This window comes from Chanodichthys erythropterus, chromosome 11 (assembly GCF_024489055.1).
Source record: "Chanodichthys erythropterus isolate Z2021 chromosome 11, ASM2448905v1, whole genome shotgun sequence".
NCBI lineage: Eukaryota > Metazoa > Chordata > Actinopteri > Cypriniformes > Xenocyprididae > Chanodichthys > Chanodichthys erythropterus.
This window is the reverse complement of record NC_090231.1, coordinates 14,986,348-15,002,323: the sequence shown is the minus strand read 5'-3', so window position 1 is coordinate 15,002,323 and position 15,976 is coordinate 14,986,348. Positions and strand designations below refer to the sequence as shown.

The 15,976-nt window shown below is 35.5% G+C and overlaps 2 protein-coding genes across 2 annotated transcripts in view; both read left to right on the top strand.

Annotated features, from left to right (window-relative positions):
* sema4f (sema domain, immunoglobulin domain (Ig), transmembrane domain (TM) and short cytoplasmic domain, (semaphorin) 4F) overlaps positions 1-4,899 on the top strand; it is an 81,226-nt gene extending 76,327 nt beyond the window's left edge. The window contains exons 11-14 of the mRNA XM_067400480.1: positions 42-151; positions 261-406; positions 1,072-1,127; positions 2,117-4,899. Of these exons, the coding sequence (XP_067256581.1) occupies positions 42-151; positions 261-406; positions 1,072-1,127; positions 2,117-2,880 (1,076 nt within the window). The 3' untranslated portion in view covers positions 2,881-4,899. The remainder of the gene's footprint in view (positions 1-41; positions 152-260; positions 407-1,071; positions 1,128-2,116) is intronic.
* A 2,288-nt stretch (positions 4,900-7,187) lies between these two features.
* LOC137030434 (membrane-spanning 4-domains subfamily A member 4A-like) lies at positions 7,188-13,905 on the top strand. Its single transcript, XM_067400745.1, has 7 exons — positions 7,188-7,341; positions 7,571-7,689; positions 7,958-8,065; positions 12,123-12,176; positions 12,312-12,458; positions 13,159-13,281; positions 13,375-13,905. Exons 1-7 carry the CDS (start codon positions 7,335-7,337, stop codon positions 13,426-13,428), a joined length of 612 nt encoding a protein of 203 aa, XP_067256846.1. The 5' UTR covers positions 7,188-7,334; the 3' UTR covers positions 13,429-13,905.
* The last annotated feature ends 2,071 nt before the right edge of the window (positions 13,906-15,976 follow it).

Here is a 15,976-nt window from a genome sequence, read left to right as displayed (position 1 = left end):
TTAATAATTTGTGGTTTATATACATGTGTGTGTATTTATAGATCATGGAGAGCTACACAATGTCGCTGTAGTTGGTCCGAATGCAACTCTTATTGAAGAAATCCCCCTGTTTTCTGCACAGGAGCCAGTGAATAACATATTGCTATACAAAGTAATTACATATTGTTTTATTGTAGTTTTTTTGTGATATAAAACAGTAGTGTATCTTTAACCTAAAGACTAGTGAATGCATAACTGACTATACTATCTCTCGGCTGTAGAATGAGACTCTTGTGGGCTCTCCTCGCTCTCTGAAGAAGTTACCCACAGTGAATTGTCCTCGGTACTCTACCTGCGAGATGTGTGCACGTGCCCGAGGCCTTGGCTGCATATGGAGTCATGAAAATAAAACTTGTGCAATGCTCATGTATGTTACACACAAACACTTAAAGACACATAAAGACATATGAGGACCATGATTTTGTCTGAGCTATAAAAAAAAAAATAGAATATTTATTTTCTCATTTTATTTGTCTTATCCTATTATTTGAGTGGGTAGAATGAGTAAGTTAAGGCTATTTAAAAAAAAAAAAAATACTATACTGAAAAACCAAGAAGACCCATTCTTTCGCAACTCGCAAGTGGACTCTCTTCTCATTCTGCTCCCGGTTTAGTTTATGCTTTATGGTGGCTTCTTCTGCGTTAAGTAGGTATGTTTTTTTGAATAGCAGTCATTCATTGTAAGTGTATTTTAAACGTAGAAAAGTTATGCTATATAAATGTATAAAATGTAGACAACTGTTTTACAAGAGTAATGTTGAATGACCAACAGGCCTTCAGGGATGCAAGCTACTCAACTTTTTATGAAATTTCACTGTTTTGATTTGAAAATATGCTATAACTCACATTTGTTTCATATAATTTACATCAAACATATCAGATTAGACTTAGAACTTTTTTTCTTCTTCTTCTTATTCCCTTAATTCCCTTTTAAATCTGTTAATTATTTAATATTAATTCCTCTAAAACACCCAAACACACACACACACACTCTTTGTTCGCTGTCATCACATAGTTACATTTATGTTTCAGGCCTCATGGAGTGTTTGAAGCAGAAGATTTAGTCAGGCAATGCAACAATGGTGAAGGTAAGTCTGACGGTATTAATGTCTGTATACCATCTGTCACTGTGGCAACACAGACAATAATTTTCTCGGTGTGAATACATACTTTTATAGCAAATACACTAAATGGAGTAAAAGCAGAAACGACTCCTAGAAAAATGTGCAAATTGTGTTTTAAGAAATAACCAAATATACATACAGTTTTATACATTCTCAGTTTTGAGAACAACTATATTTCATGTATGTTCATCTATCCATTCTTAAAGAATATTTTGCATTTGTGTTGTATCTTTATACACCACCTTCTCCGCAACATTACCTTTTGTTGCTTTGAAATGATAGTGAATTTTTATTATTATAGTGTGTGTGTGTGTATATATATATATAATATTACACTATAACATTAATATTAGTGTATGTGTACATAATAAATATATATGTAATTTAATAATAAAAAATATGAATTATTAAAAAAATAGAATATATATATATATATTATTTTTTTTAATAATTCATAATTTTTTATTATTAAATTACTTTTGTTCAGAAAGATAAATGATAAATTGATCAAAAGTGACAAAGGATTTCTGTTTCAAAATAAATGCTCTACTTTGGAGATTTCTATTCATCAGGGAATCCTGACAAAAGAAAGTATCTTGGATTCCACAAAATATATAATAATATAACTGTGATAATAAGAAATGTTTCTTGATTGACACTAAATACTTGAATAATGGCTTCTGAGAATTCAGCTTTGCCATGACAGAAATAAATTACATTTTAAAATATATTAAAATAGAAAACAGTTATTTTAAATTGTAATAACATTTAAATACTATTTTTTTATAGCTTTTATTGTATTTTTGATCAAATAATTGCAGCCTTGGGTAGCATATATATAGAAATAGAGAGGAAGTGGCTCCCATGTCCCAAGGGGGTCATGCAACACATTTTTGTTGCATTGAAAATTGTGACCTAATCATCTGTTTCCCACTTTTTCTCTGTAACTTTAGGTCTTTGTTCCCCACCTGTAATTGAAAGGCGTGTCGTGCTGGGTCTGCGCATCCTGCTTTCTTGTGTGCAGGTGTCTCCTCGTCCTTGCCGCTGGGAGCATCCCCCTGATAGTCACACCCGCCGCCACAACTATGACCTGGAGGTGCAGGTCACAAATAAGAGCCTGGGCACCTACAAGTGCCTATGTGATGAAGTGGGCAGAGATCAGCCACCCTGTCGCAGAGCCGAATACCAACTGACCCTCGAAAACCCCAGCATGGAGGGGAACGTGGCCATTGCGGGCAGCCGACACTTCCTGGCCTCGCACATCGTTTTTTTCGTCATAGGTTTTGTGTTGGGTGGCATCCTGTTGTTTCTAATTTACAAACGACAAGGTGGCATGAGAGGGGGCGGGCACTCATCGTCCACATTGGAAAAAGGGCGGGACTTGCTTCCTTCTACAGACACGCCGCAGTCTCCAAGCAGCGCCAGTCTGTTGTCGGAGGCTGTTCCGTTGACAGAGAAAAGGAATGGGACGCTAAACGGTCACGGACACAGTATGGGTGGGCACAACGGCAGGCATTTTTACACCAACTCAAGTGAACTGAAACTGCAGGAGTCCGCTGTGAACCTGGCAGAGGAGCTGGATGGAAGAGAAAGGGCGGGGCCAGATGGAGAGGAGGAGGGGCTGGGGGAGGGGCTTCGTGAGATGGAGGAGGAGTTGTCTAAGATGGCTTGCCTAAGAGGAGCACCACTGGCACTGTGCGAAGAAAGCTCTATCTGACCAGCAAACGCGTGATTTTTTTTTTGAAAGTAAATTCTGTGAAAGGCTCACAAACACAGATGGAGGGCTGGAGGAGAAGAGGATAGCAGACAATCAAAGAAACTGATACACATTCCAAAAATACGATTAACATGCGCAGATACACAAAGAAGCACATACACAATTGACTCCTCTACTACTCCGTTACAACAGCATCCAGTCCGTTCACTCCTGTGTACATAACATGCTGTGTCTATCCTACTGTTTTTGCATGTTTGATCAGACGGATGGGCGACATCATGAGCACTTTTGCGTACCATCCTCAAAGCCACGCGCACACACGTGGACATAGTCTGTGCATCTGTGAGTGTAATTCTGTAGTTGCTCGGTCCGCTTCCTCTTTGAGGATTCAAATGGTCCGCCGACCAGAGCAGTGCAGAGTCGTGAAGAATCTGCTCATCCTGGGCCGATTACTGAAATAAAATGATTTGATTTGTCACCAAAAATAGCTCTGTGATTGATGCTTCACAGCAGCATTTAATGACCGAATGACAGCGATACTGGAAACGTGATTTGTTTTTTTGCCTTATAGATAAGAGGTCTGCTAATGTACTGCTAATGAAGGTACTGTGGCCTATGGCAGGGCTGGATTGTAGGGGTCCTCAGAGCATACAGAACAAGCTGATTCAACGGGCCCCTTGGTGTAGGATATATGGAAATAATAACTCAAATGGACCTCCAAAGAGTGTGCCCTCATGGGAACATGAGCCGGTCCTGACCTATAGTGTTCAAAGTCTTACTGGAGAGAGAAAATGAGTAACACAACTATTTAGCAATCTTCTCTCAGTAGGAGAGAGCATGTCAAACCTGTGAACTGATAGCAGATGGTGAGAATTTGGCCACTATAAAATAAACCAGCCACATTCCCAGAGCAAGGCAGTTATTTTTCTCTGGAATGGAGCTGGCTGTGTTTTGTGCATCCACTGCCATCCGTATAGGGACCAGATGTAGCATGTTCTGTTCGTAATAATCTGCACAGACAAAGGACCACAAGATGATGGATGTCACTTTAAATTGTTTAGCATGAAGTTGTCAGATGAAATGAAGAGTGAAGGAAATGTTTGATTGTTTTGAGTTTCCCTTTAAGGACAGAGAATGTGCCATTTGAAGGTGTGTTTAGCCCCACTAAAGTGCATGAGACAAAGCAGCCATGAATACAGAGCTCCAGATTTGTAATACAACGATCAGGAGCTACGGCGTAACCTAAAGCACTCTTAGTACAATGAGTGTTCTATTTATGTAGCCATAATGATGTCTGTTTCAGGAGTATGTAAATATCTGTGAATATTGAAGAAAATGTGAGAAATATCTTTCAAACATGTTTTTTTTTTTTTTTTTAATTCTCTTTTCACCACTAGAGGGAGTTCTTCCTAAGTGTAAAACTGCCATCTTAAAGGTTGGACCACATTAAATGCCATTTACTGCCATTTTCCATTAGAATAACTTGGATCTACTGTATGTTCTCCATTTATTTATTTTGTATTTTTTTTGTTTTTTGTAAAACAAATATTTGTAACATTGTCAAGCAAAGTGAAGGTAACAATATATCTTGTCTTCTGAATAGATCTCTTTGTCAGTGCTCAGTAAAATAATAAAACAGGTACATTTAACCCCATAAACTTCTCATTCACAAAATCTTGATCTTCTCTTGAGTTTATGGTGATAGTTTATAACACGCCTTCACCCTCTTATTGTACCGTGATAAATCTGATGTAGTTAGACTTGTCCACAATGGTTTTATGTTAATAATCATAAAAATAGCAGATCAGTTAGTGTTACATGCCCTTTGTTGTTTATTCTGAATAAATAAATATGTTAATTGATGTACAGATATGTTGTATTCTAAGTTTCTATTTTTATAATTTATATATGATGAAGATAAATGTACATTTGTGTTTGAAACATTTATTGAAGGTGTTTGTGTGAATGGCTGTATGTGTGAATGCCTTGTGATGCTATTTGGAATAAAATAAAATAAAAACTACCTCTCAAGACGGTGTTTTTTGATCATTTTTAAACAGTTTTAACAAAAAATTGAAAGATATTGTTTGTAGAATAGCCTGCTGTATATTTCATTTAAACATACCAACATTTTATTTTAAGAATATTGCTCTGTAAAACGTTTGCAACTTTACAAGTGACAGCGTTCAAGTCTTTTGTTTCTGAGTTTATGCAATGCTACACACACATCATTTTCAAACACTTTCAATGAATTGCATTTAGAATTACATTCTTAATTTTTATTTTTATTATTTTTTTTTTACAAAACACACATGAATGAAAAAAATGAATATACCTCATTTGAATGAACACAAGTTGTTCATGAAAGACATCAGACTAAACAACTGTGCTGTGGGTCCCCTTACAAAAAAAATAATAAGTTCATTTTATTAAGTTCAATTATATTTTTACTTGGGGACTAAATTGGCCCACTTTACTGTATAAAGTATACTTTAAGTGTAACAACTTTGAGTACACAACTAGTTGCACTACAAGTGAACTTATAAGTATACTAATAGTTTACTACTTAAATGCTTGTCATATTTATTAGTTTATGAAAGTACACTATAGAAGTATACTCTCAGTAAACTACTAATTTAGTAGTTTTATAGTGCATACTTATGATTTGTTTAAGTGAACTTAACATCATACTTAGTTTTCTCTTTATATATAGGCCTATATTTTTTTTTTTTACATAATACATTATAATTTGTATAATATAAATTATATTGTTTTTGTTTAGGTATTAATATTTGTACTTGAAATAACTGCACTTTAAGTAGATTTGAAGTATATTTCCATGTGCTACACAAAAATTCACATACCTAGAAATAGGAACATACATGTTTTCATTATAAATCAATATTTTTAAACATCAAATATATTGGATGCCAAAACGTGTGAGTTTATAAGGCAGTAAAACTGTGTTAAAAAAGTATTTAATGGTCTTCAATCAAAAGAGTGAACACAACTACAAGCCAAGTATACTTAGAATATATAATTATATTTTATATCGATCGAAACATTGAGTGCAAGTAGGCTATATGCCATATATATATCTAGATTTTTCAGTATAAGTCAAGTATACACTACTGGGCAAAAAAAAAAAAAAAAGAGAAGGGCCAAGACAAACATGGCAAAATAGGATCTGGCCAATAATGAGCTGGCATTTGGATGAAAACAAGGAAGCCTGCACTGAGTTCACTATATGGCAACAGTTCAAATTGTTGAATAAAGTCATTATTTTTGTTTTGTTTTTGCGCACAAAAAGTATTCTCGTCGCTTCAAAAGATTGAGGTTGACTGTAGTCACACTGACTATTTTAACCATGTTTTTAACTACCTTTCTGGATGTCATAAGGTGCAATGACGTTGCTGCCTATATGTGTGGATCAGATACCCTCAGATTTCATCAAAAATATCTTAATTTGTGTTCCAAAGATGAACGAAGGTCTTACGGAATAATATCAATATACATCATCTGTGCACGAGGTAGGGCCTTAAAAACATCAGCCAATCGTTTACGTGATTGACAATCTGGCTTGTCGATCACTGCCGTGACGTTCCTTGTGCGAGACGAGCGCGGCTGCGCGCTCCAGTAACTTTCCACACTCCACAGGCGCCGCATGCAATGTTTTTGTCCGGAGACAGGAGTAACAACGGCAGATTATGAGTTACCTGCGGTGAGTTCGACATAATGAATAACTAACACGATACAGCGAATTCCGGTGGTAAACACTCGTGCTCCAATACTCGTGCACGAGATTTGGGAGGCGTTCCCTCGAAAGGAGGGGGGGTTGTTCTTACGCATGCGCTCATTTCAAAAACTCAGTAATAGTCTTTGGTTTCTCAGTCGACAAAAAGATCCTCTTTATCACCTTTAAGTGCCTTTTCCCAGTGAAGCAGCTCAAGCAGCAGCTAAATAGGCTCCGCACACAGTGACACCTCTTCCTCCATGCTTCACTGTGGCAGAGATGCATTTATTATTAGATTTCTTAGCAGATTTTCGAATACACCATTCTGGAGCATCACCATGTAACTCGTGTCACTCCACACATATTCTGCCAAAAACTTCATTGAGTACATAAAAAGTAAATACTTTCTCATTTTTAGTTTAAAAAAGTATACTAATAGCACACTTGAGTAAACTTGTTTTTTGTAAGGGTCATCAGACTACAGCCCTAACTAAGAGACACGATAAGAGAGACGATATAAGTCTGTGGATATTTGGGGCTTTTATTCAGTATCGGGTCTGCTGTCAGCTGACTAACTGTTTTCAGATGCTCTTGAACCCGATTTCATAACGGGGCGGGACCAATACACTCCAAAACAGAAGAGAGAAGTGCGTGGATAAATTAAGTATTTTAAAACCTTCAAAGTATTTTCGAGAGAATTTAGGCTACTGGGATCAACAAAATGGCAGGTACGTTTGTTTTTGTATTACTGCGAGTTATTTTTCCGCTTCATTTTGTTAGGACTGCTCCAGGAATTCCAGGAAAAGGGGATTCCTTTCTCTCTCTCTCTCTGAGAAATTCACAGATTTATAGATTTGTTTGCTGAATGGAATCGAAACGAATAAGTTTGGCTTAATTGTTGTGTTTATAAATGTAAGTGTTTATTAATTCCTTTAATCATGAAAATGTCGTCGACAGATGAACCTCAGACTGAGTCTTGGGAAGATCGGAACCCAGGAGAGATTCTGGACATCCGATTTCAGAAAAACCCCAACCAAAAACTCAAATACCTGGAGGCTGAACCCAAAATACTAGGAGTGCGTGTACTTTTTTATTTATTTTTTTTTTTGCTTACAAACTCTTGTTCATGGATGTGAAAAATTACTGTACAGAATAATAACTGGAGTAACCTTTTTTTTTTTTTTTTTTTTGGCAGATTGATTATTGTTATAAGCATGGTTTAGTAACAAATGCAAATTCGTGGTTATAGTGTTTTTACAGTAGCTACAAATGTCAGGCTAAAGGAACTATTTAATATAATACACCCGTGGTTAATTTTCGTAAATGTTTTGTGGTTCTTTACAGGTAACGCAGATTGCGCTGGCAGTGTTTCTGTCATTTGCGATCTTGTTGTTTTATGTGAATGGCATGTCCACGATTGCAGACGCAGTGAGCGGCGGTACCTCCGTGATCGTGAGTAGCCTACACTTCACATTTAACACAATCAATTGTCATCGTAAAGGATTAGTTGACTTTAAAATGAAAATTACCCCATGACTTACTCACCCTCAAGCCATCCTAGGTATACAGTTGCAAGAAAAAGTATGTGAACCACTTGCAGAATCTGTGAAAATGTGAATAATTTTAACAAAATAAAGGAGATAATACAAAATGCATGTAATTTTTTATTTAGTACTCTCCTGAGTAAGATATTTTGCATAAAAGATGTTTACAAATAATCCACAAGACAAAAAAATAGCTGAATTAAAATAACCCTATTTCTCAGTATGACAACCATTGGTTCTCAATACTGTGTGTGGATACATGAATGATCTACGACTGTTTTTTTGTTTTGTGTTGTGTTAAACTGAGCTCTGCTCTTCTGAAAAATCCTCCAGGTCCTGCAGATTCTTTGATTTTCCAGTATTTTCTGCATATTTGAACCCTTTCCATGATTTTGAGATCCATCTTTTCACACTGAGGACAATTGAGGGTCTCAAACACAACTATTAAAAAAGGTTCAAACATTCACTGATGCTCCTGAAGGAAACACGATGCAAGACGGGGGGTCTACTATGAATGCATCATGTATATGTAAACATCTTTTATGTAAAATATCTTACTCAGGAGAGTACTAAATAAAAAATTACATGCATTTTGTATTATTTTGTTAAAATTATTCACTTTTTCACAGATTCTGCAAGTGGTTCACATACTTTTTCTTGCTGTATATGACTTTCTTCTTTCAGACAATCACCCTGATGCTCCTAAGCTTTATAATGGCAGTACACGGAAACCGCCTGTTTGAAACTCAAAAAAATGCATCCATCTATTATAAATGTACTCCACACGGCTGAAGCGGTGCGTTTGTGTAAGAAAAAAAAATATATTTAACACGTTATAAAGTAAAATAACTAGCTTTTGCCAGACCGCCTTCCGTATTCAACTTACGAAGAAAGTGTAATGCCTCCACAGCTTACGTTATGTCCTATGCCTTCCGTATTCATCTTATGAAACAAGCGTAACTGATGCGACGGCAGTTACGCTTTTTTCGCAAGTTGAATACAGAAGTTGAATTGAGACATCAGTTAATTATATAATTATTATGAATGTCTAAACATGTGTATACATAGGCTACGTGATAAAAATGAAGTAGGCCTATTTGATAAAACTAAAAAACAAAACGAATAAAACACTGAAAATTATACAATATTTGATAAAAAGGTAAGACTGGGTCTAGTTGTCACATTCTTCATTTCAGTGAATAAATCTCAACGCTAAAGGGTTTTTGTTGCCCTTTCGGGCCAGTAGCTCATTTTTACTTGCCCTGACAAAATTTTCACTGGCACCACCACAAAAAAATTAAAGGATTAGTTCACTTTCTAATTAAAATTTCCTGATAATTTACTCACCCCCATGTCATCCAAGTTGTTCATTTCTGTCTTTCTTCAATCAAAAAGAAATGAAGGTTTTTGATGAAAACATAGGATTTTTCTCCTTATAGTGGACTTCAATGGCCTCCAAACGGTTGAAGGTCAAAATTACAGTTTCAGTGCAGCTTCAAAGCATTCTTTACGATCCCAGATGAGGAATACGGGTCTTATCTAGAGAAACCAGCACTCATTTTCTAAAAAAAAATTACAATTTTATACGTTTTTTTTTTTTTACCATAAATGCTCATCTTGAATTAGCTCTCTTCTTCTTCTTCTCTATTAGAATTCCGGCAGTGTAGACGCTGCTAAATGTATTACTGCCCTCCACAGGTCAAAGTTTGAACTAAATTGTCAAATACAATATGCTAGTGCAAGTATATAACAATTAGTTCAAACTTTGACCTGTGAAGGGCAGTAATACACTTAGCAGTTGCTGCGTCCCAATTCGCCTACTTACTTACGTCCTAAAAGTATGTACTGTTTTTGTAAAGAAAAAGTACATACTTTTGAGTGTGTAGTAGAAGAGTATGCAAGTTTTGGGACATACCACCTCGTCATAACTGCGTCTTTAACGGACGTTCTGTTGCTTAGTTACTCAACCTGTAACTGTTTAAACTACCCTGTCAATCATCTTGTCACAGTTAAAATCCTCCACATTGAATTAAATTTATTTTCTTCTGTTTCGGAGAGAAATGTAGTCGCACGTTGATCTGCCAGTCATGGGTCTTTCATGCAGAAAACTCTCCTCATCTTTGCATAATGATGCATTTAAAAGTTAATGACCAAACACATCGTTATAAAAGTTCACAATGCTGTTGCAGATGTAATATAATGTGGATAACATTTAATAAATATCTTTTTGTCAGGTTAGACACTGCTTATTAATCATTCAAGCCCCTTTATCTTAACCGTCGTACTTCGCACGTCCGTCATGTTTGTAGTTTTTAAACACTTTTTATTCGTATTTGTAGTTCTAATCGAATCCTCGTCCACAGCGCAATGTGTTAATATTAGCCGTTAGAAGTGTGCACGGATCTGCACTTCGAATTCTAACCGGAAAAAGTACACCATCCGGGTATCTTTGGAATACTCATTTCAACATACTACGATTTGGGACATACTAATTCTTTTTTCGAATACTATTTAGGACGCATAGTATGCGAATTGGGACGCAGCAAGTGTCTATACTGCCGGAATTCAAATAGAGAAGAAGAAGAAGAAGAAGAGAGCTAGATCAAGATGAGCATTTATTGTTAAAACTTATATAATTTATTTATTTATTTTTTTCAGAAAATGAGTGATAGTTTCTCTAGATAAGACCCTTATTCCTCGTCTGGTATTGTTTAAAGTCCTTTGAAGCTGCACTGAAACTGTAATTTTGACCTTCAACCGTTTGGGCTCCATTGAAGTCCACTATAAGGAAAATAATCCTGGAATGTTTTCATCAAAAACCTTAATTTAATTTCGACTGAAGAAAGAAAGACATGAACATCTTGGATGACATGGGGGTGAGTAAATTATCAGGAAAATTAAATTTGAAAGTGAACTAATCCTTTAAAATAGATAGATATACATACTGTACATACATACATACATACATATTTTCATTGTTTTTGACCAATGTGACCTAAAATTCTAATAAATAAGGTTATGACACTAAAAATTTTAATTTTAGAAATTTTGTGAAATTTCACCATTCACAATTCCAATTTCGATACCACAGCAAAAACTACTTACCTAACTAAAATAAAGTTCAAACATTATTAAAGACAAGTAAACAGTCAGTCATAAATTAAGAACAAATCAATAAGAGAGTTTATTTAGAAATAATCTAGTCTGCTAGTTTGTTAAGGCTATATATTGTTTATCTATAAACAAAAAACAAGTAATAGAACAAAGAATGAAATAAACAGTGCTTGAAGTTTTTCGGGTAGGTCTAACAGTAGTAACTAGGTACATATATTGAACTGTAAAGTAACACAGCTCTTCATATCTTCATCTCTTGTATAAATTAAATATAGATTAATCCTTATTAAAGTTACAAAAGAAGTTATTTAGTCAAGAGCCATTTAGCCATTTGTTGAAAACTGTAAAAATCACAAGGGGTATTACTGATGTATTTTATGTCATGCAATAAAACGGGAAAATATCTAGAGCTTGTGTAAACCACAGACCTTATTTCAGACATTTAACCAAAACCCTGGAAATAAAAATAAGTTAACTTACTGAACACATACTGATCTTATAGGATAACATGCTTCAACATCCTAATATAGGTTTTTAAAGGTAAAACAGTTCTGAAACACAAAACAATTCATTAAACAGTAACATATTGTTATGTACAGACTGACACAATGCTGTTTTGGAGGGCCTCAAAGTCTACCCTGGACATGGTTTCATTTTTGCTGAACTTCCATGGGGGTATTATAAAGAAAAAAGTGCCTTTCCAAATCAAGTCCAACACCAGAGATCAGTCAGTAAATCTATTTTGAAACAAGGTTAGCCTGATGTGGGTAAGAGAGAAAAACCAAGGGCTGAAATCTGAATGTTTTCTGAAGACACCATGTATAATATGTCCTGATCTTTCACTGTTATAGATAATTATCGCTGGACGGTTGGCAATAGCTGCACAGAATCTTCACCTCCCAACTGTAAGTTTTCAGACACATAATTTTATTTAATTCAATAAGGAAATATGACCTTTTGGTCACCAAACATGCAGAATGTCATTGTTTTTGTGCGTCCAATAACACTGTGTTTGGATTTTTTTTTTTTTTCCTCCCCAGCTGAAGGCCTGTTTAGGAATGCAAGTCGTGGCCTGTACAACCTCTGTGATCTGCATTTTACTGCACCTAAGTGTTTTCACTTCCCTACTTCATTGTTGGGATCCTTATTTAGAACCCTCCCAAAGGACAATATGTAGACATTTAGAAGTAAGTCATGAAAATGTATTGTAACAGTTCTCATATGGTATTCTGGGTAGGAGAGGCCAGGCACACAGTTCATTAATGAATGCTGTCACAAAATTGTAACAGCTAATTGTTAGTTCTCTTAATCCATGTTAAAATGAGAACAACTTACATTGCTGTCTTTAATTATTGATTTGACTGCACTATTGAATGAGAACAAAACTGAATTGAGCTGGATGATAACACTATTGTCTTCTGTAAAGCGGTTATGTGCTTGTTTGCAGCTTCAACAGTTTATTAAACTGAACTGAATTAACTTTGAACTGTCTTGAGCAGAATAACAACACTATTTCTTTCTGTAGAGCTGCTTATAGCTGAATTGAACTTGTTTCATAATTGATGAATTTTGCACTGTTATTGAACTGAACTGACTTGAGCTCAGTAATGTCTTCTGTAGAGCTTCTTTATATAGTTGAATTGAGTTGAACTTTGCTACACTGACACTGTTAATCTAAATTCAATCAACAAAATAGAGCTGAATAATGACATATGAATCATTTTTAAAGCTGCTTTACAGCTAAAATTGAATTTGTTTCATAAGTGAAGAATTTTGAAACATCAGTGCTGTTATTTTCATTACTGTAAAGCTACAGTCTGTATTTCATTGTATAAAGCGCTGTATGAATAAATGACTTGACTTTTTCATCTTTTTACCCACCTACAGACAGGTTTTGAAAATTACCTTGCATTACAAAAGCTGGTGCTTTCAGTCCAGATTGCTCTTTCTGCCACTTTAGCTGCATACTGCTGCAAGGTCATTCAGTGCTGCTGTCCCACGTCTAGTATGGTAAGACCCCGTGAAAATTCAAATTGTAGATCATGTTGTAAGGTGCTGTTTTGAAAGATATGATGACAGCTCTCTCATTCTACTCTCTTTCAGCCGGTAATCACAGTTAACACACTTCCAGATCCTCGGCAAGGACAGATTCAGTGATGAGACCTTCAGAGCCTGGAGAAATATATATCCACAATACAGATCTATATAACCACTGTTTGTTCAACATGTGTATCAGAATTGAATGATCACTTTTATACATTTCAGGCATCTGTGTTGGGAGTAACGCATTACAAGTAACTTGAGTTATGTACTAATTAGATTACTTTCAAGGAACTAGTAAAGTATCGCATTACTTTTACATTTACTACCAAATATGTGTTACTTTTTCAAATATGTTACGCAAGTTACTTTGTTTCCCCATTCACTGGCTGACACCTCTTCTGTCCCCATGTTGTGAGAGTAAGATGCAGAGGCTTTGTATGCACTGTATAAACATGATGGTTATTGTAAGCATACATTTACTCATCTCATTTGCACAAAAAACAGATTCAGTATTCCTCAAAATGAATAAAAACACTGAAATGCTAACTGGCAGTAATAAAATGTTAAATAATACAAATGTACTTTATGTATTTAATCTTACTTTATTAAGCAATGTCTTTGCTGCTGACCTTAGATGATTCAAATCACCCATAGCAATAAGCAACAATGACTATAAACATCACATTTGTGTTTTTTTGTTAAAAGGTTAACGTTAGTTCACCCAAAAATGAAAATTCTGTCATTTATTACTCACCCTCATGTCGTTTCACATCCGTAAGACCTTCGTTAATCTAAAGAACACAAATTAAGATATTTTAGTTGAAATCCGATGGCTCCGTGAGGCCTCCATAGGGAGCAATGGACACTTCCTCTCTGAAGATCCATAAAGGTACTAAAAACATATTTAAATCGATTAATGTGAGTACAGTCAATAATAATATTATAAAGCGACGAGAATATTTTTGGAGCGCCAAAAAAACAAAACAAAATAACGACTTACTTAGTGATGCCCGATTTCAAAACACTGCTTCAGGAAGCAGCAGAGCACAGATGAATCAGTGTGTCGAAACTGCTGTTCGGAGCGCCAAAGTCACGTGATTTCAGCCGTTGGCAGTTTGACACGCGATCTGAATCATGATTCGATGAGGGTGAGTAATAAATGACAGAAGAATTTTAATTTTTGAGTGAACTAACCCTTTAAAGTAAGTGTATTGAACTTTCTTTTCCTGTGTCCTATTCTTCTGCAGTCCAGAATGGCAGCACAGCTGAAAGGTTTGATTGAGCTGTGCCCTCTACTGTGCGGGCATGAATTTACACTTTTGGTGTGTAAGGGTGTTTACATTTGACAACTTTTTTTTTTAATTAAAAAACAAGCAAGCTAGCCCAGCAACTAGCAGTAACTAAATAAGTTGTAGCACAATTAGTTATTTAGAAAGTAACGTAATGTTGTAATGCATTACTTTTAAAAGTAACTTTCACCAGCACTGTGAATTTACACTCAATATTTTATGAAACATATTTCAGTTTGTTTCTAATATTCCATCACTTTTAATAATTTAATTTGCATTAATTTTCTTTTACATACAGTATGTTTTATTTTATACCTCAAATATATAAAATATTTTGAATTTAATCACCTTGTCAACTGAATAGACAGATATCAATGAATCATGATTGTTCCAGCTAGGCCTTTATAATCAATATTGTGGGCACAACCATTGTAGACTCAGTGCTGCTGTGTTTCTGTCCCACCAATGGCACTGATCAGTATTGCAAAAATTATAATAATTGTAAAAACGGTTATGACTGCTTTCAAACATCCTCCTAATCCCACTTCAAATACGCTATTAGTTGTCAAACTACTTGATCAAACCAAGCAATTATAAAAAGCTGCTGATCTGCAGGGTTTATATACACTTCAGGGAATTCAGCCTTTATTTATTGCATCAATAATCATCCTCATGCAGGGGCGTAGTTTGTGGGGGGGGGTGGGGGGGAGGTCACCCCCTCCAATATTCAAATGCTTCAGTTACAACCCCCCCAATATTTCAACATGAAAATCACAGCAGATCAAATGAAAAATATGTAGAATTCATTTATTTTGTAACAATAATTTTGTTTGTATTCAAATATGAGTTTGTCACAATAAATTAGACAAAAATATTCTCCCCCTCCATTGAACCGATTGGTAACGCCCAACCAACGCGCCTCGCTCTTTCACCAAAACAACGCGAGTGGAGCTGTACTGTTTGAATGAGACAGCGCGGGTAACACCAAAAATGAAGAGAACCGCTGCCCAGCCAACTATATTAAACCGCTGGTCCGTTAAAAAGAATAAAGCATGTACTGAGAAGGAGGTATGAGAATGTTGTGTAATACACTCATATTTTAGCTAGCTAATCCATTACAATGTAGCCATAACTATCAGTGTAACTGTAACCAGTTACCAAAACAGCCGTCTGTTTTGTTTGTTCATTTTTCAATAGTGTCTGTAATGATCAATGACAAAAATATTCACATCGGTGTTTGTTTTCTTCCTAAATTAATCTGACTTTTGAACGAATTGGCTGAATGAACGATTTAAGTGACTCACTCACTCAATAAAAAAGCGAATCGCTGCCGCCTACTGGCGGTTTCAATATTTAACATAATTTCTTTCTTT

Coding starts and splice junctions, on each gene's coding strand:
- LOC137030434 (XM_067400745.1), top strand. Junction 7,690..7,957: donor CTGAACCCAAAATACTAGGA/GTGCGTGTACTT, acceptor GGTTCTTTACAG/GTAACGCAGATTGCGCTGGC. Junction 12,459..13,158: donor CAATATGTAGACATTTAGAA/GTAAGTCATGAA, acceptor ACCCACCTACAG/ACAGGTTTTGAAAATTACCT.